The sequence below is a fragment of the Metopolophium dirhodum genome, chromosome 2 (assembly GCF_019925205.1).
Source record: "Metopolophium dirhodum isolate CAU chromosome 2, ASM1992520v1, whole genome shotgun sequence".
Classification (NCBI taxonomy): Eukaryota; Metazoa; Arthropoda; class Insecta; order Hemiptera; family Aphididae; genus Metopolophium; species Metopolophium dirhodum.
In genome coordinates this window covers 19,700,687-19,725,488 of record NC_083561.1, presented here as the reverse complement: position 1 = coordinate 19,725,488, position 24,802 = coordinate 19,700,687, and the positions used below count along the sequence as shown (strand labels likewise).

At 28.2% G+C, this 24,802-nt stretch overlaps 1 protein-coding gene across 1 annotated transcript; it reads right to left on the bottom strand.

Moving 5' to 3' along the window:
* Window positions 1-21,586: 21,586 nt before the first annotated feature.
* On the bottom strand, window positions 21,587-23,080 carry LOC132938796 (uncharacterized). Its single transcript, XM_061005807.1, has one exon. The coding sequence runs from the start codon at window positions 23,078-23,080 to the stop codon at window positions 21,587-21,589; it is 1,494 nt and encodes a 497-aa protein (XP_060861790.1).
* Window positions 23,081-24,802: the final 1,722 nt, after the last annotated feature.

Below are 24,802 nucleotides of genomic sequence, written 5' to 3'. Positions count from 1 at the left end.
TCTTAGATTTAAAAAGAAAAATTTTTATGAATTCTCATCAAAATAATTTGCTATTTTTCGTGATTTAAAGTTTAAATGTTGACAAAATAAAAATTTGTTTTTTCTGTAACCAAAAAACCTAAAAAAAAATATAAACACAGTGTATTTTAATAGCAATTTTATGTTCATTTGTGGACAAAATTAGATATTTTAACCAAAATAAAAGATTTTAGTTAATTTGTTGTAACTAAAAAATATTGTTCTTGAGTACTTGAAACTTTTGAAGTATATTATTATATTATTACAATGACACTTTCAAATGCAATTTTTTTGACAAAATGAATTTTGCCTACTGTAGTACGAATGTCTAATACTAAAAAAAAACGAATTTGACATCCAGCTTTCAGAAATAATTTATCAGAACTTTTTAATGTTAGTTTACGAATAAAAGATCGATTGTAACAAATTATTGTAATTTATTGTAGTAGGCTTTTTCACAAACCAATTATTTTTTATTGTGTAGGTTAAGCTATAGAATTTTTTTATATTTATAATATATTTCATTGAAACTATAAAAAAAAATGTCAACAATTATTGAACAGTAATTGCTATTTTACCAAATAAAATATTTTGTCACCATCACATTATCTGTTTATAAGTATACAGTAGAAACTCGATTAATCGTCACTGTCGAGACCAGGACTATGAGGGTTAACCAAATAGATGATTAACAGAAAATCAGCCACAAGCCCATAAACTTACATATTTTACAACGTGTGTACATATATTTTCATTCAAAAATAATACAAACAACTACCGTACAAAATAATCTGTCGAAAAATAAATTACAAAACACCGTTTGTTATTTAAATAGGTATTTGTTATTTAAAAAATATTATTCATCGAAACTTGAAACAATCCACTGTTACTTAAATCATAGTTTTCAATAGGTGCTCAATGAAATTTTCCAAAGATATATTAATTTGAACTTAGGTTAGGTATATTATGCTGTTTATATTAATATCAACTACCTATTTAAATCATTACTAATAGATACGTATATAGGAGAATAATCAACTATCATACGCAAAGTGCTTCAGGTAAAAACGTAAAAGACGCAACATGGTTACTAAAAAATGTATTTACTCATTACGAATTATTATTTTATGTGTATTTTAAAAAAGTAATTACTAATTAGGTTACAAATGTATATCAAGCATCTGGTTAAATTTGTTGTAATTTATGTATTGATACACATATTTAAGTAATCAGGAGCTTTCATTAAAAAGTAAGTCCAGCGAAGATCGAGCGCGCGGCGTAATGGTACGTGCGCATTAGAAATACACGGGTGACAATTTACGCAATTGTCAATGTCAATATTGTATGGACCCGCTCAACTAGACTGTTCGTGAAATAATAATGCGCCTCTCCTGCGAGAACGCCGCGTGAATCTCGCCACTGTATGTGTATGTGACTTGTGACTACTACTATAATATAGCGATTACAACGTTATCCGATCTAACTAGCCAAGCGTCCGCAGCGCATTGTAGCGGCACCCGATTATTACCACGCCGCCGAAAACACGGCCAGTGAGCAATCTATAGTATTTATAATCAATGATATTATGATAATGAATGCATAGTTTAGTGGTTTTGTGGTTTAGCGGGGAGGAGCGCCATAGTACACCCAAAAATTACTTTCCCTGTATAGTGAGATAAAAATAATTGAGAGATGGGAAGTCGGGGGAGTGCGGAGTAAGGTGGCAAATTACAAAGCGTATGAAAAATTAAGATGGAACGCATATCGGCACTTATAATATAATATTATTATGTTATTTTTACCCTACTGGTGAATATTATTAGTTGAGTACGGAATCAAGAATTTGTCTTAGAGTGTAAAATATATGTGTGTTCACTTACATCGTATAGCTGTGAAAAGTACTCGTTTATCCTTTGTTAGAATGGATACATCTCCGATTGGTGTGGATCGACGCACGTTACTATTATTTTACGACTTATATTACAATATCTTATACCAGTTATAAGTTCATATTTTGCTTATGCACGGTCGACTCTTTGTATTTATGATTTAATACCACCTGTATGGTTTTTTTTTGTAAGGATATATTGGATTTGACGTTTTGGAAGGATTAAGAATGCTTTAGATTATAATATTTGTTAGTGTTTTTATATACATATTATTGCAAGCAACATTTCATATGAAATACGTGTGTCTTTATAATTTTATGAAAGTGTATTCGCTAATATAATTGATGTACGTATTTTATTCAGACGTGTTTATTTTTGTTTGGTTATATACTTGAGGTTAATCTGTCTTTAAGAGGAGTGGAGTCAGAGTATCAGGATAAATTCTTCCCGTTTCAAGACTCGAGATACATTAACTGCAAGTATATTCTAATGATCCAATGTCTAGACTTGATAATGAGACATTAGGCAGTGGCTAAGATAAATGCTTATGTACTTGAGGTTAATCTCTCTTTAAGAGTGATGGAGTCGGAGTATCAGGATAAATCCTGCCCGCATGAAGACTCGAGATGCATTAACTGCAAGTATACTCTGATGGTTCAAGATCCAGAATGGATAATGAAACATCAGGCAGCGCCTAAGACGTGGCTTATTAGTTTATTCGTTTATTTATATTGTGTATTGGTGAATGCGTATGTACTTTAGGTTAATCTCTCTTTAAGGCACTGATATTTGGTTGTTTGACTGAATGTCGTGCAGTGCTCATATATACATCTCTTTAAGAGGAATGGAGTCGGAGCATCAGGATAAATCCTGCCCACTTCAAGACTCGAGATGCATTAACTGCAAGTGAATTCAGATGATTCAAGATCTAGAACAGACAATGAAACATCATGCAACACCTGAGACGTGGTTTATTAGTTTATTTATATTGTGTATTGGTGTATGCAAATAAAGTTGACAAATTTGAAATTTGTTAAATGTAACCATTATATTACATACCTACAAAAAAATGTTTAATACATTAACGTAAACTGAATACAAACGTTAAAATATATATGTAAAGAAAATACTTTCTTTAGATATTACTATTATTATTATTATAACCAAACATTAAAGTCATCACAAGATGATAAAGTGATAAAATTGTAAAATTGATAATAATAATATATAAGGATTTCTTTAAGATTGTTAACCAAGCAAATTGATTTTAATATTGTGTTTTAAATTGTTAATAATAATTGAGAATAACAATAGTAACATAAATTGTTGTTTCTTTTGTTTTCACAGGTAAATTTGTAATTTTGTAAATAATGTAAATAATAAGTAATAAATAACTTTTGTTTTCACAGAGAAACCAAGTGTTTACTTTTATCCGATGAAAAAAACAATAACACCATTATATATATTAATAAATATTTAGACCAGAATATCGTGGTGTTTTCTGGGTAATGCTAATTAATGATACTGAAATAATAGTTATTATTATAAAATTATATAATTTTTGTACTATTATGTCTATTATATCAGTATACATAATGATAATATAATGATTAATAACTATACAAAAAACGTGGAAATGAATGATTGAATTAAAACAAGCATAGCCAGCTAAATTTTAAATTAATTGATCTAAACAATTCTTGGTAGTTTGAAAATTATATAATGACATAATTTGGGCAATACGGGGAAAATATGGAAAATATTGTTTTGGTGAAATTGGTCACGACCTCGGGAAGTATGTTACGTTCGTTAACGCAGGTACGACCTCTTACAGCCTGCAACACGATTGCGCTATTTTCCTTTTTTGACGTATAATGCCCGGTGTATCCGAGTCCAAAGTACTAGCTGATATACTACTATTAATTATACTATTATAGCATTTTAAAATACTTAGGACTTTCTATTATAAATGTATACCGAAGGTAAAGTTAAAAATATTTTTTTACAGTTTCTTATTATATTTTATTATTTTGCTATTAAAAATATAAATGATTAGAATTTTACAAAATATGATAATATAATACAATTTTCAATTATAGGTACAATACCCAATGATAATACAATAGAGTTTAAATTAATATTATTATAGCATCAACTTTTCTTGTCGACTTTGAGCTATTATTGGATTTAATGTTAAACACCAACTCATTATTTACTGAAGTGTTGAAAAAAATAATAAATACGGCATTCACCAACAAAATATAGAATACCTTTATTTTCTTCTTCTATTATGTTAGTTGCTACTGAGTAAACAAATTATTGTAAACATTATTTATTCTGTGCTGAGGGAGTATGATATGGAAATAGGGCACTTATAAAAGAAATCAAGGAGTAACATTTTATTTCATTTATTGTTCAACGTTCATATTATTTTTATTAATTCTTATATGAAATCGAAATGATTTTTTTTAAGCAGTATTTAATAACTTTTATATTTATAGTAATTGCGATTTGGGTTATGTCTGCAGATGCTTTTTTCTCAGAAGAAGACAAGAAAGCAATGAGTGGTAAGGCATAATTTATTGATTTACAATAATTATGTTTGTATTATAGCTTTTATATTATCGATATTAATAATCAGCACCGATTTATATAATACTTCAGAATTAATTTTAATTTAAAATCAATTATTGTTATATTATGATAATCTAGATACAAACAGAACTTATAACATTACTAACTTTTAAATTTAACATAATATTATACCAAAGCTAATTATACTGTGTGGTCCAGGTATTCACCAATAGGTATTGAAAGAAGTGTATTAAATATAAATGATTTTGGAGGAAAAATTAATTCGAAACATTACATTTGTATAAACTTATTCTAGTATATAAGCTTACTCTACTTACTACTTAGTAATATGTTATTACAAATGTCATAATTCATAACATTGTTGTTAGGCGATTGCACATAACCAGTGTTGAGTTTATCTAGATAAATATTATTTTATCTTTTATCTTCTCTAGATAAATAGAAAATATCAATTAACACAGTTATCTACGATAAAAATAACCGTTATCTAGATGAATTTATCCATATAATTTAATTTATTAAACGGATTTAATTAGTTATAATTTACAGGTAGGCAATAATTAAGTAATTTATTAAGTAGGTAGTATTTAATAATAACTAACGACATTTTCGATAACATACTATTATGTTCTTCTATATTGCTATGAACTTACGGAGAGTGCCATAATCCAATATAAAAAAATTTATCCGATAATTTATCTAGATAAAAAAAAAAATGTTCATCTTTATTTAGATAAATAAAAAATTTAGTTATCTTTATCTTTATATAGATAAAATAATATTTATCTCGGCTCAACACTGCACATAACGTCAGCCCGTGTTTTTTGATAAGTTGTTTAAAAACTGAATAAAGCCATACACATAAAATGCAGACGGTTAAATATTTTTAATAGTGTTTTTCATAAGTTGTAGTTAAAAGGCATAATTAAATAACATTTTTTTTTTTAGATGGTTGTAAAGGTAATAACTAATATTTTTTAATTAACTATTTGTAAACAAATAATAACTTAGAAAAGTTACGATATAAAGAATTGTATACTTGTAACTAAACATATTTCACAGGTTTGAAACATCCACACTTAGTAAATCATAATTTATTATTAATACTAGAAACAAAAATATTGCAAAAAATATTTGGTTCGATAAAATATGTATAATATGAGTTAGAAAAAATATACAACTAAAAGATCATTGTATAGAGACTATCATAAAGGTAAGACATGTAATGAGTAGACGAAACGCACTACTGAGAGCTGTGGCCTGTGGTGGAACAGAATCTGGAAAGAAAAGGACACCTGGTAAAACCAAAAATGTATTGGGAAGAAAAAGTAAGGGGGCCGTGGAACTATTAGGAGGTGAATAAAATTGTAAGACTCTAGCATTAGATTTAGATGCTAAGACAAATGATTGTGAGACAATGTGGTCTTAGTGGCCGGATAAACCAGAAAAAGAAAATGAATAAGTATTTAAAAGAAATTAAAAAGTTTAGGTTTATGTGTATTCTCAAATTATGTTAAATATTAATGACCAAATTAAAATTTTACGAAAACAATTAATTACGAATCTATTTTTAATTGACGTTGATTTCCATTTGAATGACGACTTGTCATATTTATAAATTATTATAGCTATTAGGAAAGTATGTTAAAAAGTGCTTGTTTAATGTTTATGAAAATTCATTAGCCCATGATAGGATCATTTGAGATTAGTAAAATAATAAACTAATCCGTTTTTATGGTATATACTCAAGCTTAGTCTTATATAATTTTGTTTGAATAATTTTAAAATTTATTAGGTATTCTTAAAAGTGCTGGATTTGACAGTAAGTCAATTGTAATTAAAAAATAATTTATTTTATTACATCCTTATTGAAGTATATTATAAACATAGTATATACATAATTATAGTTTATAAGCATTGACTTTTATTATCTTAAAGGTGAATTTAAAATATTTTCATTTTACATATTTAGATATCTGGTTATAACTCTAACAAAATATATATTTTATTAATTTATTATTATTAGAAATGTATTAAGTATTGTTTTCGAGTAACTTTCTGAAACCAAAATGTTGCATGGCTGATGAAATGCATGCTGTATTGTGGTTCCGGGACGTCTTGTGGAAAAAATTATCATAAGTCATTCTTGAATCGTGCTTAATACTTTATCAGTATGTATTTTGAATTTTTGTTCATACTCGGAAGAACTTTTCTCACACAAAATAATTAATTCATACATATCTGCAGACTGTTCTAATTATTTTAATAATATTATGATAGTTTAGATAGCTTATCAGTTACCAAGCTCACTTACCATATTTTAAGCTCATAATTGTAATTTGTATAACTTTTAAGTACTCAATTATTTAATTATTGTTGTACTATTTAATTAGTAACAAAACGGTGTAATATATTTAAAAAAATAATATAATATTAGGTGTTTATTATTTATATAATATTATATTATGAGACTTATAAACTAAAATGTTGCATATTTTGTGTCTAGCACAAAAATTATCTTATCTAAATGTATATTTAAATGGAAAACCATAGATGATAAATAATTTGTATGATGACATTATGACAAGTTATATCAGCTGTAAATAGTAATGTAAAATTACAGTTATTATCTTTTGAGAGAATAATAGGTAATTTTATTTGTCTTCAATAATTCATTGATCGGTGGTAAAATATTAAAATATTGTATCTGGTATAGTAGTTTCAATGTACGTCTTTATCTGATGCTAGTAGTACTAACCCTTCACATAATCACATTACTATGAGAATATCATCGAGATGTATATAATATATATGTATAGTATATACATTTCGATGGACAATATAAATAAAATATATTATAATAATAAAAAAGCGGGTAAGTGGATGTCGCTTTCCTGTACAGTAGGTTACAAGTGAGTCACTGTATAATGGATGGTATTAAATATGAATTCAATGATATAATATCATTGTATACGAAAAACAATACTAAGAGAGGACGGTTTGTCAGTGAGGATATTTTATAATAATATATTTACATTATTATTACTTATTATTAATATGGTAGCCAATACAAAGTTAAAGTTTTTAAAGTTAATCCAAGTAATTATAGACATTATAGTATGTCAGTATGTAATTATAGGTAACTATAACTAGGTCTTTAAATAACATAACTGCTTCGATGATCATCTGATGTGGTACACTAAGTTTCTGTCCACGCTTGATAAAAACAAATATATTCGATGGATGGTACCTAATATCTGTTAAAATATTTAAGTTAAATCACGAGGCGTTTATCAAGAACACAGAAACAAAATGGAAAAAAGTAGTAGGTAGAAACTTACAAATAAAATAGTTGATAGTTGGTAAGTTTAAAATTTACACTTCCAACTTTAATATTTATTAAGATGAAAGTTAGAACCGGCTTATCTTTACCAGGGCCGGCGCAAGGCTAAATGACGCCCTAGGCCACCATACCAACTGGCGCCTTTTGCATACCACAACTCATAATATCATAATACTCAGAAAAAATGTTGTTCATGGACAGAAATATGGAAAAATTATATATTATGCTTAACTTGTAAATAATTTTTTATCGTCTAATTTAAAAAAAAATAACATATTATGAGTAAATATAGGTTAGGTATATAATAGTCACATATAAATACAAAATACCTATATACTAATAATACAAATAAATAATACAGAAATGGTTGTAAATCAACACTTTTCTCAATTATCTCTTATTAAAAGCCTGTATAACTGTAGAAAAACCAATTTCGTTTTTATAGATAAAATCGATAATGAGACCAAACGTTCGTTAGCCGTAGTAGATCGCAAGTATGTTTTTATGAATCTTAATTTGGAGAATTACTACTGGCTGGTGAAAAATATTAAAAAGTGAACTTATGTCCAAACAAGAAATTAACAATTGCTAAATGTTCAGAATCTCTGCTGTGCATAATATACGACACCATCAATATCAGAGTCAGATCCATCTTTAAAATGATTGTGTAGATCCATACAATGTTTCAATAATTCGTTTTCATTTTCAGGTGCATTTTTTAAATAGTAAAAAAAATTCACGAGAAATTGTTTTAAATGATAATTCTTTGTTTACGTCGTCATATTTACACAAAAGCTTAACTAAACTTAAAATATTTTCATTACTTAGCGTATATAATTTATCTGAACTTCCCCGAAATGCAAGATTATTCTTAGATAAAATTAAAGTTACTGATAACAAACGTTCTAAAACTTTTATCCAATAATCAGTTTCCATGTTCATAATTAGTTGGTGCTCTACATCTATTTTGTTTTATTTAGTTTTAACCGTTTTTCTATTTCTATCCATGTACCATAAGCCTTCAAATGATTAGCGCTTTTTCGTGCATACTTCATGTTATTATAACCGGAGAGCAAATCCGTCAATCTAAAAATCTGGTTTTAAGAAATAGAACCACAAATTTGGGTTTGGTCACAGTCAAAAATACATGTAATAATATTTATTTCATAAAATGAATTAATATAATTATTATATACAATGTGAAATATTTCACATTATTCATGAACTATGTACATTAAAATATTAAACGGTCAGCTTAGTAGACAAGTGAAGACTATTTTATATTTTCTTATAAAAATACACATAATTATCTAAAGCTTAAAATTAAATAAAATCTGATAAACGGATTTTCGAAAAATTTTGACAATGGTCGTACAAATCGTATAAATTCCGAACTAAATAACTGCATAGACGTTTTATAGAAATAGACTACCTATTGGAAATGGTTGGGCTGGAGAAACATTTCTATAGTCCCCCACTAGAATTCTCGTATAGTTTCAAGAATAAATTCGTACAAATTCGTACAAAATATTGGCCAACAAAAAATTGCAAAAACACAATGTGCGGGAGCTGGGGAATCACTAACTGTATAATAGTTATATTTCTCTTATGAATTCTCGCACCTCTAGCTGCCCATACGAAATGCCTGACGTGCCACAGTATCAACATAAAAATACCGCAAATAATGGGTTATTGACGTCCAATCTTTTTCAAACATCCACTGTATTTTATCTCAAACCACTTATAAGTACTATAATAAAGTATATAAATATATAATGTTCCGAATAGTAGTTAAATATTAATTAAATACAACGTTTAATATCTCTTACTATAATAATAATAATAAGTGTAAATATACATAATGCTATAGTGCATATTTTATATTTATTACATGCATAAGGTATCAAGATTAACGCTCTTATATTGCATTAGGGGACAGTTAAGTTAAAAGCTCATATATTCAATAATGCTGTGTAGTACTTATATTTTTATTAAAGTACTAAAATAAATTAATTTCAGATTCAAACGGTAATTCAATAATCAAACCACATGGTCAAGGTATTTATTTTAAAATACGTATGGGACATGTGTGTTGTTGCCTCACTCCCCAGAAATCTTTAAGGCTATAACTTTATTATTCTTATATTATATTAGATCAGTATACCACCATTGATTATAAATACTATTCTTTATAATCAATTATAATATTTATGGAAATCAAGGGACAGTTAAACAAAAAAAGATATTTTTAAGTGAACCAACCAAGGACTGGAACCGTACCGAAAAGAACCGGTTTTGGAACCGGAACTCTTTGAATATTGGGAACCGGAACCTCACCGAAACCCCTAATTTAAATTAATTTGAAAACTGGAACCCCACCGGGACCCTTATTTAAATTAATTTAAAAACCGGACATGACCGGAAACGATACTTTTTTGTGAAGGTTTTTTACGGTTAATTTCGGTTTTGAAATAATTTATAATATTATAATATTGTATAATTCTGTAATAATTCCATTATTTTTATTTATATGTCATTGGTAGGTAATAATAACAAAACAAATACGTAGATACTATATAATTCATATTATTATTAAGAGGTTTAAAAGTATTTAAAAATAAACATATTTCTATTTCACCTACAGAAATTTCTACGTAACAAACGTATGAGTCACCATTAAATAATAAAAAAAAATTAATTGTTTGCACTATTATTAAAGTAGGTATTCTAAAATGCTTTAATATTCACATATCACATATTATTATAAGGTAATAAAGAACACATTCATAATTATTATACATCTATGAGATAAAGTAGGTAAGAACCTACTGATGCAGATTAAAATCCTATGAAATTTTAATATGCTTTCCAATATACTATCTTGTATCTACTGGAACCCACAAACGCAGAGATCTAGCCTAAGAAAATATAGCATGTAGTTATAAAAAAAAAAATTGTTGTTTATTTTAAAATCTAAAACACTGAATACTGATACAATAAGTGGTAAATGGTAAATGATACATAGCAATCAATTCAATAGTGCTGAGTATTTTTTTTATTTTTTTTAATTATTCTTTAATCCTATGAAATTGGTTAGATGTCTGATGGAAAATTGGTATTATAATATATAATATGAAATAACCTGCAATAATTAACACCAATTGATACTACTAAATACTAATACTTTATTATATTTTTTAAAGAATCAAACAGAAACAAATCGTTCTTACCTAAGTATAAGGAAACGTAGTTTTAGTTTTTTAAGAACCGAAAAGAAGCCGGAACCTAAATTTAAAAACCGAAACCAAACCAAAACCGAAATTTTAGTTTATTTTAAAACTGAAATTCCAGTTTTTCTAGGAACCGAACTGAAACTGGAACCATAAAAAAAGGTCAATGTCCCAATCCCTGGTAGCAACACAAAAAAGTAATTGAATTTCAGGTAGAAGTGTGAGCAAATTTTCTAACCGGTTCGTGGTGTCTGGCCGCCATCGTCGGCGTCGGGGTCTGTGAATGCGATCGCTGAACGGCATACGACCAAGAACTGGGACCTTTTGAATTTATCGGTATCGGTTCCGGTACTGGTTCTCCAAGAATAATATAACTGTTTCGGTTCGGTTATAATAAAAGTATTGTAAAAATAAAACTATGGGTTCCAGATAATTTAGGTACCGAAAAGTATAATAAATTTAAATCCCTATCCGGATGGGTTATGTGGGTTTAATTAGTATGAAAAATATTAGATAACTCATATGATCAAACATAGTTTATACACAAAACAGAAATACCATTAAATTATGATAAATAAAATTATTATTTTTTGAACCTAAAAGAACCGATTTAATTTAAAAATTTCGGTTCCTCTTCTGGTTCTTAATATTTTAAAGGTTTCGGTTACAAAACTGGTTCTTTTAAGTTCAGTTCCAGTGATAGATAGATAAAATGAAGGGAAAAAATCCAAAACGTGGTATTGCCAAGATTTTGAAAATCGAGTTAAACATCGATTTTTATGGAAAAAATGTGAGGAATTTGATTTTGCAGTCAGAAATAAATTATATTGATTACTTTTGTGAATAAAATCTATTTTAAAACTGATGTTCAATTCATAACGTGGTATTGCCACATTTAATGTCAAAGCAAAACGTGGTATTATCATGTTCAATCATGTTCAAGTCAAAACGTACCTATTATTGTCCATGTTATTTGTATTGGGGCATACTTGTTATCATTTCAAAACGTGGTATTGCCAATATTAAATTTTTCTTCAAAACGTGGTATTGCCGGCAATAATGCGTTTTGCATCGACAGAAATAGGAACAACTTCAAAACGTGCTATTTACATTACCTTTCCCAAACCTGTACTACCACGTTTTGGCCTGTGAACACTTTTTTAAAGTATTAAAACTAAGTTTTAAACTCAAAATGGATTAATTTTGACACCTCCAATCGATTTTTTTTTTCATTTTTCACATTTGATGAAACCAATTACAAGTGTTAATTCATATTGTCATAAAACGTGATATTGTTTTTCTTAATTTGTGAAAATTTTGATTTTTGGCAATACCACGTCTTGGATTATCACCAGTGTTAGGACTTATCTAGATAAATTATCCAGATAATTATTTTTTTATCTTTTATCTTATCTAGATAAATAAATATAAGTTATCTAAGTATTTATTTTAGATAAATACTTAGATAAATTTTTTGGAGAAAATTAGCTAGATCTGTTTGAAAATGTTTTATTTTTATTCTCATTATCTGAGGCACAACTTGTACGTAAAATAACATCCAGGGCTAAAAATATATGACATTATTCTGAAAAGACTATAAATTATTCCTATTTAGAACTTATTACTTATAAGTAATTAATATTCTGTATTCGGTTAATAATATATAAAATAATATAATAATTAATTTATGTAATTAGCCTATATTAGTATATTACTGTCGCAACCAATATGTCAAATTCCCAGAATTTTATAAATATTTTTAAATTATAATTAAAATACGAATAAAAGAACAGATGGCAAGTTATAATCACCGCCGTCCCAAACAAAATTCCATAGAATATAATATTATTCATTGAGAAATAAAGATAAACCAGCAGTCTATTCTTTCCGTATTTGCAATGCGTCTGAAATTAATGACAATTGATAAGTCTGACGAGTAATACATGAGATGCTATATATTTCGGGTTTTATGTTTTATATTATAAATCTATGGACTATAAACAATTTCTAAACCAATTTTAATTGCACATGACTTATAATAATAATTAACATTATTTCGTATACACAAATACACAATACTCGTAAATATCTTTTCAATGTTGTTAATTAAAAATAATAATAATAATAGTACGTGACACGAAAAGTGGCCGGTGACCCCACCACCAGCCCGACAAGAACGGCCGTTAGCCATGGGTTTTCTTGTGTGTGTATTATTTTGTGTACTTACATGACGGTATATAAATCTTTTTAAATTAGTTGTTCTAATTATAATTTCTAAAATTATCTGTTATTTAAATATTTAGATAATTATCTAGATAAAATATTTTTATCTTTTATCTTTTTGTTAGATGAATTTGATTTGTTTATCTTTCATCTGTATCTTAGATAAAATTTAGTGTTGTTATCTTTATCTTTATCTTTATCTAGATGATTTTTTTGTTATCTGTTCCTAACACTGATTATCACCCTTCAGATATAAAATAGATGACCGACTCGTCCGAAAAAGTAGTTCCTCATACGCAGTGATCCCTGCAATGACTGACTTCTGGACTACAATAAATACTTATTATAACTATATTTTTTTTTTATCCCGCGGTGTTTGAACAACAAGCGCTCCCGAGGAGTAATTTACCTACTGATCGATCGGAACCAATTTTTTGTACAGATTCGTGCAATCGTGCATGCCACAGCGTTTGGTGATGACGCACGAAAGCTGTTATCCACGGCAGCGGTCGGTGATGATTACGACCATTAGAAATAATTATTTTATTTTATTATAGACCGAATTCCTTAGCGCTCTCTGTCAGGAATAATTATGGTGCAGCATATTTTCTATAGCATTGGGCTAAATATAGTTGTTCATAATAAAAATAAAAATAATAATCAATTGATCCCGTGCGCTTTGTTGCCCGGCAAACAATAATTATTATTATAATAGCTTCAAAACCAATAGCAACCATGAAAACCAGAGGATACACAGACAGACAGATAGACAGACAAACATTAATATTTAATAATCAATGATATAATTTATAATATTGCGTATTTTGTGTCAAGCACAAAAATCATCAACTTGTCTAATTAATTTTTATTTAAATGGGAAACCGTAAATAATAAATGATTTGTACGATGACAAGTTATTAACTTTCAGCTGTATAATAGTTATACTTATTTTATGAATCCTATCACCAAAAAAAAATCCTCTCACTGCTCATACAAAATTCCTGACGTGCTACAGTAACGCTAAAAACTGACATTTATTTTTTAAATAATGCTATGTAGTTTAATTATATTATATTAATTTCAGTTGGGGCTCCCAAAACATCAGTGAATTTTGAAGGTATTTATTTGAAATACGTATGTGTGTTGTTGCCCCCCTCCACAGAACTATGTGCTCTGGATCCGTAAATATTGTCCTGTAATAATAATAACAATAACAAATTAAAATATGTCATAATCTGTAAACTTTAAACTTCTCCAACGAAAGAGCAATTATAAATGTCCAAGGATTCTCATATTTATTATTAAGAAAATGCATGGAATTATATAGCTATGCAATGGAAACATTTAGATATCTTACAATTAGTAATTATATTAATTTAAATTACAAAGGTACTAAAATATTATAATATTTATCAACATTTGATAAAAATAATTAAATTAGAAAATAAAATGTATCCAACTATTTGTTATTGTAAATAATCAATTATCTTTATTTTTAGGAAACCTAAACACAAACATTAGTACGTATTTTCATTTATTTTTTTTTCATGCAGTTTTATTAATTTATTTATTAAATAATTAGACAGGTTATTACACTTATAGTAAATTGATTAACAAATTTAAATTAAATGTACACTTGATTGCTACTAGTTTGTACTTTGTTATCCAAATTACTGACTATAGGTACTTATTTACTCTATATTAAGTAAATAATATTCTGTATACATTATTTAAGATCTAAGTTAATTTTCTGAATATGTCATAAGTTACGAACTAGTCATCTTTAAATTGTAATAGATTTCAGCATACCTATTTGTTTACACTGCTAAGATCCTCAGCTCTTGTAGGTACATAGGCGCAAATAGGAGTGGGCTGGGGGTGCTAAGCCCCCCTAGAATTTCCATAGCACCGCAAAACTAATGATTTCATTACGATAATTTAAAAGATCATAAAAGTATCAAGTACATATAAACCTGATCTACAGCCACCAAATTTCAAATACTATTTACTATGTGTAGGTACAATAGTAAGTATTAGTGTACCTATCATCATTGATTAGTTAATCTGAATGGGTATATTATTTTTGAACGCATATGTTAATTTTAAAATAAAATAAAAACAATTTAAATGTTCTCTTAATCAGCTAGTATTTAATTGTAATAGAACAAAATACATTTTTGGATTCTGATAGGATCGATGAAAATGTTGCTTAAATAGTGATATGTATGTTTGTGTTTGTGTTTTTGTATACACCTAACCTAACATAACCTTATTTAAAGTAAAACAATTTAAATTTTTCAAATTTCCGGCTAGTTTCTATTAAAATCTGATCTTTCTTAAGAAAAAAAATTGATTTTGTTGGAACATTGGGTCGTACAAAATACTAAACCTTCCTGCTATTTTTTAAAATAATCGGTAAAAATATAAAACAATTAAGCAAATTGAGATTTTTTACAAAAAACTAGATTTTGATTTAAAATTGATTTTTTGTTTCACCCTTATGTAATTAATAATAACCAGTTACATATACCATAATATAAACTTGTATTTTTGACCAAATGTTTATATTGAAATTTTCTAGATATTATTATATATTTTAAAATATTTTGGCTCATTTTTTGCAATCATAGACATTTTGTTGCACAACTTTTTGTTTATGTATGATACAGAATGTTTTGCTCATTAAAAAGATCTAAAATTTTAAAAAAAGTGTTCTTCATAATAAGTTTTTACTAGAATTATTAAACAAATCGAAAATAATTACTTTTTTTAAGTATATTATTTACCTAACATTTTTAAGTTATAATTCGTCAAAATTATGAAAATTTCTTAATAATTTTCTCGGCAAATGGTAATGTTATTTCCAATTTTAATATTTTCTGTTCTACGATGTAATATGTTTCTCATAAATGTCATATCACACACACTGAGTTAGGTTAGGTTGTACCATGTAGGACTTAAACGTACGACACGTCGACGCCTTCCCATCGCTAATAAGTAGGTAATGATTATCATCCAAAATCGATTAAATTATGTTGATGTACGATTGCATTCATTTTTATGTCCGTTACTTTTAGGTCTTTTAAACTATTTTGATATTAATATCTCCGTAAAGTCGTAAGACCTCATAATCATCATGAAATCATAATCCGGCGCATTCATAATAAACGTGGTACTACTAACGATTGCAATAATATTAAAAGATATAGTTTTTGTTGCAATATTTTTATTGGTATCAAAAATACACTTAGCCTGTACAGTCGTCGCTTGCTCACTTACAACAAATATGTCTTCGAACGGATCTGTATCGGCACGCGCAAAATACTGTCGCTTCAATATACATACCAATATAGTTTCGGTGGTCTGACCTATATTAATTATTAATATCTATATAAAAATCCCATATTATGTAGGAACTAAGTAGGTACATATAATATATTATAAAGTTATATCGACAGCTGTCTACAATTTACGATGGATGTTCTTATTAAAGAAACTTAAAAACATCAAAAATACAAAAGCATTTTCAGTTGAAATTTTGATGAAATTACATATTTAAATGGAAAATAATAATTTTAGTTATTTTGATGTACCTAATTCCAAAAATATTATTTATTGGGACATGAAACATTCAGCCACTAAGTATATGGTGTATTATAATTTACTTTACACAGTTACCTTTTAAAAATATTTCGATTAATTTTAAGATATTTAGTATTTATACTACACACCTATATTCACATTGATGAAAATACGGATCTACTTATATAAATATATAGTAATTTATACTAATAAATACTATGAACTAAATCCCGATAAAATCACAATAATATATATTTGTGGTTGTAATGTTGTATATTGTAAATTATTATTATGTTGACCACTAAATAACGTTATTTCTAACGTTTTATTGATGATTATTATAGTAACTTAAATATATTTAATTTATTTTTCAAAACATGTTTAATTATTTTTAAGCAAATTATTAATATAATAATTAACCACAAATATAACTCTATTTGTATTTTTTTTTTTTTAGTTGATTTACATAGTACGTAATATTTGTGTTTTTATTGCATTGCGTAATAAGTTGCTCGTATAATATTTTATCAATTACTCTTATTTTTACAATAATTGTCATCCAAATAATTATTCAAAACAGAATTCAATTTAAATGAGAACTATCATCCCCGTAGTACTTTTGTCATTATTTTTAACTATTTCATTTAAGTCGTGACAATAAAATCTTAGTCCTTTATTTTGTGTTCATTTCAAGTATGTTTTTTTTTAAATTCATATAATACAAATAGCCTATAAAAACTAACAATGCAGATTATACGTCCAACTTACGATAATGATTCGCAGTAACTTATTAATAATTATTATATTTTTTTCTAGATAATATTAGTACGTATATTATTGTTTTTATTTTATTGAATTGTATTATTTTATTATTAGGATAATAATTGAATGTATGATATTAATTATTTCGTCAATTAGCTTCAATGGCAATTCTTGTATAAATATAGACATTGAAGATCAGAAATATTAGAGAAATGTTGTTCATTAAGTTTTAATTGAATTACGAGAAGTTGTTTTCCTAAGATGTCTCGTTGAAAATGAAAGTTTCAATTACTAGTATTCTTTGTGCTTCTGTATTCGAATAGAACCTAAGGTGGATTCCATAAACTAAAAATTAAATATGAAGCATACGAAATAATAAGGATATTAATTGTTAAACATATACTCATATTTAATATTATGTACATAGTACCTAATATTACATAGGTAGTCACAGTGGCGGAACTACGATCATTGAGGCCCGTGGATACAATATTTTTGGAGGCCCTATATCTGTAATTTAAATTTCTAAACATTTGGCTGTTTATTTGTATGCAATAAAAAAAAATATATTTATAGTAAATTAATAATTTATTTAACTATAATTTCGGAAACAGTAATAATAATATTTTATTTACATTGATAATGATTTTTTTCTGCTACGGTCTTGAGCAAACGTCTTCACCAATAACGATAAGTCCAATTTTTTAGCACGCTCATTTTCTATCGAAATCATCGCAAGACCACTAAGCCGTGTTTGGGACATTGTGCTTCTTAAATAATTTTTAATTAGTTTAAGTTTTGAGAATGTCCTTTCTGCACTCGCCACAGTAACCGGTAATGTAAGGAACAAGTAAAATGCCGTTAATAAGTCAAGGAAACTAGTAATAAAATTATTATTTTCAATTATTAGTAATTTAGTCATATCAACAACGCTGTTACAAGACTTAAGTTCAGAAGCAAACAGACACTTAAATAAAGCCTCCATGGCGCCATTAAAAATATGAACAAAATGTATAATATATTATTATAATAATAAGTGACAATCGCGTTCAGGACAATATTAATATATAATAATATAACGTGACGATTTGCGAACACGGTATAATAATAAGATTGTCGATACTCGATATGGGATTTCGCGTTCACGATATATTTAAGAAAAGTAATATGGCAACTCACGTGATTGTACCAACTACTTATCATCAAATTTTAAATTATAAGGTTATTTAATTTTCTTTAAAATTTAATATATTATGTAGATGAAATATATAAATATGTTCAAAACCATTAGTTTTAATAATTATTAATATTAAATTTCTAGTATTTACGTAACACCAATGACCACAATGATTCAATGATTGTATACGAATCACAATTTAATGTTGTCTTTCAATGCAAAATAATTGTAACACTACTTACCGACCTAATGAACTTGGATGTTGTTTCTGACACCAAACACCGTCAAACACCCAATAACACCACTCTCATATTAAAATCAGAATAAAATTAAAAAAATAATTTATTTCGTGGGCCGTAGACCGTAGTATATAATAATCTATTTCTATAATTTAGTATACCAGCTATTATAGGCCCCACTCTGAGTTACCGCGTATCGCCGCCGCATGCCCGCATATCGCGATAAGACATGACAATATTATTATACTCGTTTAATATTATTATTCACATTAATTATTAATAGTACCTACCTACTAAATACTGAGTATGGTACTATGGTGTATGGTTATCCGCTATCAGTATACTTAGTATTATTTCAGTATTCAATGATTTTATTTACTTGAACCAAAATTTTTTTTAAAAAGTACATTTTGCTGCGAGGCGCCGAGGCCCCTTTCACGATGAGGCCCGCGGAAAATCCCGCCTTCAATCACATGTAGTTCCGCCACTGGGTAGTCAGTATTTTTATTTCTACACAACTTTTCAAAAATTGTCCACTAAAATGTTCATGTTATATCTTATTGTATTATTAATAACTTTAACGATATATAATATATATTTTTTGCAGACCGCATTGGTATGTATCTTATTAGTATTGTTATTTTTTTACCTTCCTTTCTCCTGAAATTACCATATATTGATGTCTGTACAATAACTGTTCTTGAATATTAATTGAATGTGTTAACATATATAAGATATCAGCGCTATATATTGCGCCAAGATTGGCAAAGTTAGAACTACCAGTTCTTGTAGCTGGTTCTTATTTATTTTGAAACGCATTTAAATCATCAAAATTCCAAATGCGAAGCAATTAAAATTCAAACATGTGTTTAAACTCAACAGGTACTGAAATATATCACAGTATAGTGTTTTTGAAGGCTTATAATAATTAATATAATAATAATTATTTTTTTTTTTCGAGAATAAAGACTTAAATGGTTAGGTCATTAGCCTGTGGTTGTGGTTATGTAGTGAGATAAAAATAATAGAGTGATGGGTATTCACTATTCGGGGAAGTGCGGAGTAAGGTGGAAAATTACAAAGGGTATGATAAATTAAGATGGTCACATATTATCGCACTTATATTACATTATTTTTTATTTCTACTACTGAATATTATTACCTAGTTGAGTACGGAATCGACAATTTGTCTTAGAGTGTAAAATATATGTGTGTTCACTTACCTCGTATAGCTGTGAAAAGTACTCGTTGATTCTTTGTTAGAATGGATACATCTCCGATTGGTGTGGATCGACGTTACTATTATTTTACGACTTATATTACAATATCTTATATCAGTTATAAGTTCATATTTTGCTTATACACTGTCGACTCTTTGTATTTATGATTGAATACCACCTGTATGGTTTTTTTTTGTAAGGATATATTGGATTTGACGTTTTGGAAGGATTAAGAATGTTTTAGATTATAATATTTGTTAGTGTTTTTATATGCATATTATTGCAAGCAACATTTCATATGACATACGAGTGTCTTCATAAATTTATGAACGTATATTCGCTTATTCGTAATATCATTGGTTTACGTATTTTATTCAGACGTGTTTATTTTTGTTTGGTTATATACTTGAGGTTAATCTGTCTTTAAGAGGAGTGGAGTCAGAGTATCAGGATAAATTCTTCCCGTTTCAAGACTCGAGATACATTAACTGCAAGTATATTCTAATGATCCAATGTCTAGACTTGACAATGAGACATTAGGCAGTGGCTAAGATAAATCCTTATGTACTTGAGGTTAATCTCTCTTTAAGAGGGATGGAGTCGGAGTATCAGGATAAATCCTGCCCGCATGAAGACTCGAGATGCATTAACTGCAAGTATACTCTGATGGTTCAAGATCCAGAATGGATAATGAAACATCAGACAGCGCCTAAGACGTGGCTTATTAGTTTATTCGTTTATTTATATTGTGTATTGGTGAATGCGTATGTACTTTAGGTTAATCTCTCTTTAAGGCACTGATATTTGGTTGTTTGACTGAATGTCGTGCAGTGCTCATATGTAGGTTTAAATATTATAATATGCTGTTTTTCAATGTGACAGAAAGCGGGTTGCGTAATGATGTATTGGTGTTGCGTAATATTCTATTATCTTTATTCTTTCTTTATGCCCAAATATGGGCATATTTTAGTGTGTGTCCGTATCGTAATGTTAATCGCCTATTGTGGAGATGTACTGTTATCTTTAAATAATGATCTAATCGTTAAGGAATGTATGGTTACTTTATATTATTTTATATTCTGTAATATATTTTAATTGCAATTGAGTCTTAACAGCCAAGTATGTTTGTTTTCGTGTATTCATTCTATAAGTTTATTTAAATATATAAGACTATATTATTTATTTTTTTTTTTATTTAATTTAAGGCTTCAAATACAAAGTTTACTACAATTTGGTTTTTTACATTAATAATTTATAAATACAGTTTAAAAGTTAATGGTTATGATGTGGCGTCGTTGATCCATTGCTTTATATGTTCGTGGTGAGGTGGGCCATCTTGATGAAGTTTGTAATGTTTTTTTCTTGTCCTGGTCCGAGTGCGTCTTTGAGTGAGGTGGTGTTTATGTTCGATTTTGTTCTGGCGTTTTGGTAAATGGGACATTCTAAGAATATGTGATGAACGGTGAGTTCACTGTTGCATGTTTCGCACATGGGTTTGAGCTCCTTACGCATAAGGTAGGAGTGTATGATTCTAGTATGTCCAATACGTACTCTGGTAACCATGGTCTCTTCATGTCGTGTAAGCTTGACAGGTGGGTCCGGCCATTTTATAGTTGATGGTTTTATATGTCTAAATTTATTGTTTTGGTTGGTTTGTTTTTCCCATTGATTCTGCCAGAGACTATACAATTTCGATTTGAGGGCTCGGATTGCATCGTCGTATGTTACATGCGGGTATATTTTAGTGTCCGGGGAGCTAGCCGCTTTCATCGCCAGTTCGTCGGAGAGTTCATTGCCGGGGATGCCAATGTGAGATGGAACCCACATGAGTTTGATGGATTTGTCGGTTGAGTGGATAACGTTTTGAATGCTTTGGGCGAGGTTGCATTTTGTATGAACGTTGGCTATTGAGGTGACTGCACTCATAGAATCACTTATGATGAGGACTTTATCGTGGTTTGAGGAGAGTGCGGTTAATGTAGTTTCGAGTATGGCGAAAGTTTCAGCTGTGTATATGCTGAAGAAGGGGTCTAATTTATGGAGACTATTTTCATCCCTGTGGGTAATGGCGAAACCGGTTTCGTATGTTGTTTTGGAGGCGTCTGTATAGACGTGGTAGTAATTTTTGAATTCGGTGTTTATTATTTCGTAGAACGTATTGATGATCAGACTATGAAGTGTGTCATGTTTGTTGAATTTGATGAGTTCTGTATTGGCTTCAATGTGGTTCGTGTTCCATGGAGGGATTGTTGAGAAAGTTTCTTTAGGTTTTATGTTGCTGATGTTGAAGGATATCTCTTCAAGGATGTCGTGGAGCTTTATATAAAGAGGTTTCAGGAGGTGTTCGTGATAGGGGTTTGAGATTGTCCTTATTATGCCAGTTTGGGGAGTAGACATCTTTTTGGCTGCGAACTTTGTAATTAGGTACTTTTGTCTGATATAAAATGGTAGGCAGTGGGCTTCGCACATCATACTGTCGACCGGACTTGATTTGAAAGCTCCGATGGACATCCTGATGCCGGCGTTTTGTACGATGTTGAGTGTTTTTAGGGTATTTTGGTTGGTGAGGCTGTAAATGATTGATCCGTAGTCCAATGTCGATTGTATCAAAGAGTTGTATAGAATTAAGAGTGTTTTGCGGTCAGCGCCCCATTTAAAGTGGCACACGGATTTGATTATATTTAGTTTTTTGGATGACGTTGCTTTCAGTTTTTTTATGTGTTCTTTCCAGTTGAGTTTGTGATCGAAAGTTAATCCTAGAAGGCGGAGACTTCTTGTGTTAGGGAGAGTGTTTCCTTGCATTTTTATATCGGGAACTTGGGTTTCCTTCTGTCGATTGAATAAAATGGATTGGTATTTTGAGGGGGAGAAAATGAATCCTGTTTCTGTGGACCATCGGCTGATGTTGTCGATTGATTTTTGTATGAGAGAGCTGGTAGTTTTGATGTCAAACGATCCTGAGAGATACAGGCTACAGTCATCGGCGTATAATATAGTTTTCACAGGAGGTTTTATGTATTTGTTAATATCGTTGATGGCTATTAAAAAAAGGGTTACACTTAATGAGGATCCTTGAGTCAATCCATTTTCTGTTCTGAATGTTGATGATAGGGTATGTCTGAATTTAACCTCGAAGGTTCTGTCTGCTAGGAAGTTATTTATAAAATTGAGTATTTTTCCTTTAAAATTCCATTTAGTTACATTATTATTAATGGATAATTAAGTTATAAATTAAGATTATATAGTTATGGGATAAGTTGTTTTTACAGTATTATATATTTACATTATATTTGTTAGTTATGTAGTTTTATCTGAATATTAAATTTTTGTGTAAATACTTAAATACATAATGAAATTTTAATAAAATATGATTATACTAAAAGCATATTATATTAATTTAAATGATTATCTTTAGACACGTTACATAGAAATTAATTGATTTGTTGACTCTCTGTTTGTCCATGGTATCTAATTATGGTACCTTATTGTGAACTTTAAAATTATAAACTTAATACAATATGGAATAAGAAAATGTTTGTTCAATATTTTTTTGACAGTTATAAGAACTGTTTCTGGCAGGTATGTCTCGAGTCTATCACTCCGCATTGGTTTTGAAGCTATAATAGCTTGTATAAATCTTGGAATCTGATGGTATTATCATTACATTTTTAATTTTAAAATTCATAAAATTAATATTCACTTGAGTTATCACCCCATTGACAAACAAAAAACTGTAACGTTCACATATTCGAAATATGTATGATATTTAATTATAAATGTATAACTTATGTGTATGTCTTTCTAAAGAAAATACATTTTTATTATTCCATATAAGTAATTCTTCAGAAGTTTAGAATAATATTATCAGTAGTTGTACGTGTCTACTTAATATAGTTTTAACTTTCAGATATTTAATAACAATCAGAACGACGTTTTTCCACCTAAATCTAGATTTAAACATAAATATTTCTATGATAGTATAATCTATTTTACTATCGTTGAATTAATTTAATATTTTAATTTACAGGAAAAGTTGCAGGTACGTATTATTTATTATTTGTTAATAATATGTAATAGGTACATAACAATATTATTTTGCATGGATGTTTTCTTTTAAATGCTCAGATTCTGATTACAGCTATAATAACATTATAATTGTCGAATGTTTGTGATTTTTATCAAGATCATACACATTTCAACTTAAAAAAGTTATAAAACAAATTATAGAACAATATAGAAAAATGTAGATGTAATTTGGGACTTTGTCATATTTAGATGTTTATCGGTTTGATTACAGTAACTGTCAAGGCTGGGCATTAACGAGTCAAAAAGTTAAATTTAAGTTATTTTTAACTAATTTAGGTACATAACGAGTTACATTTTTTTTAGAAGTATCTAATTTATAACTTGACGAGTTAACTTTTTATGCAGTAAATCAAAAATTAATTAATTGTATTGTCACGTTCAGTAAATTGTTTTCCTGAAACTACTGATTCAAAACAATTCCATAATGTAATAATTGAT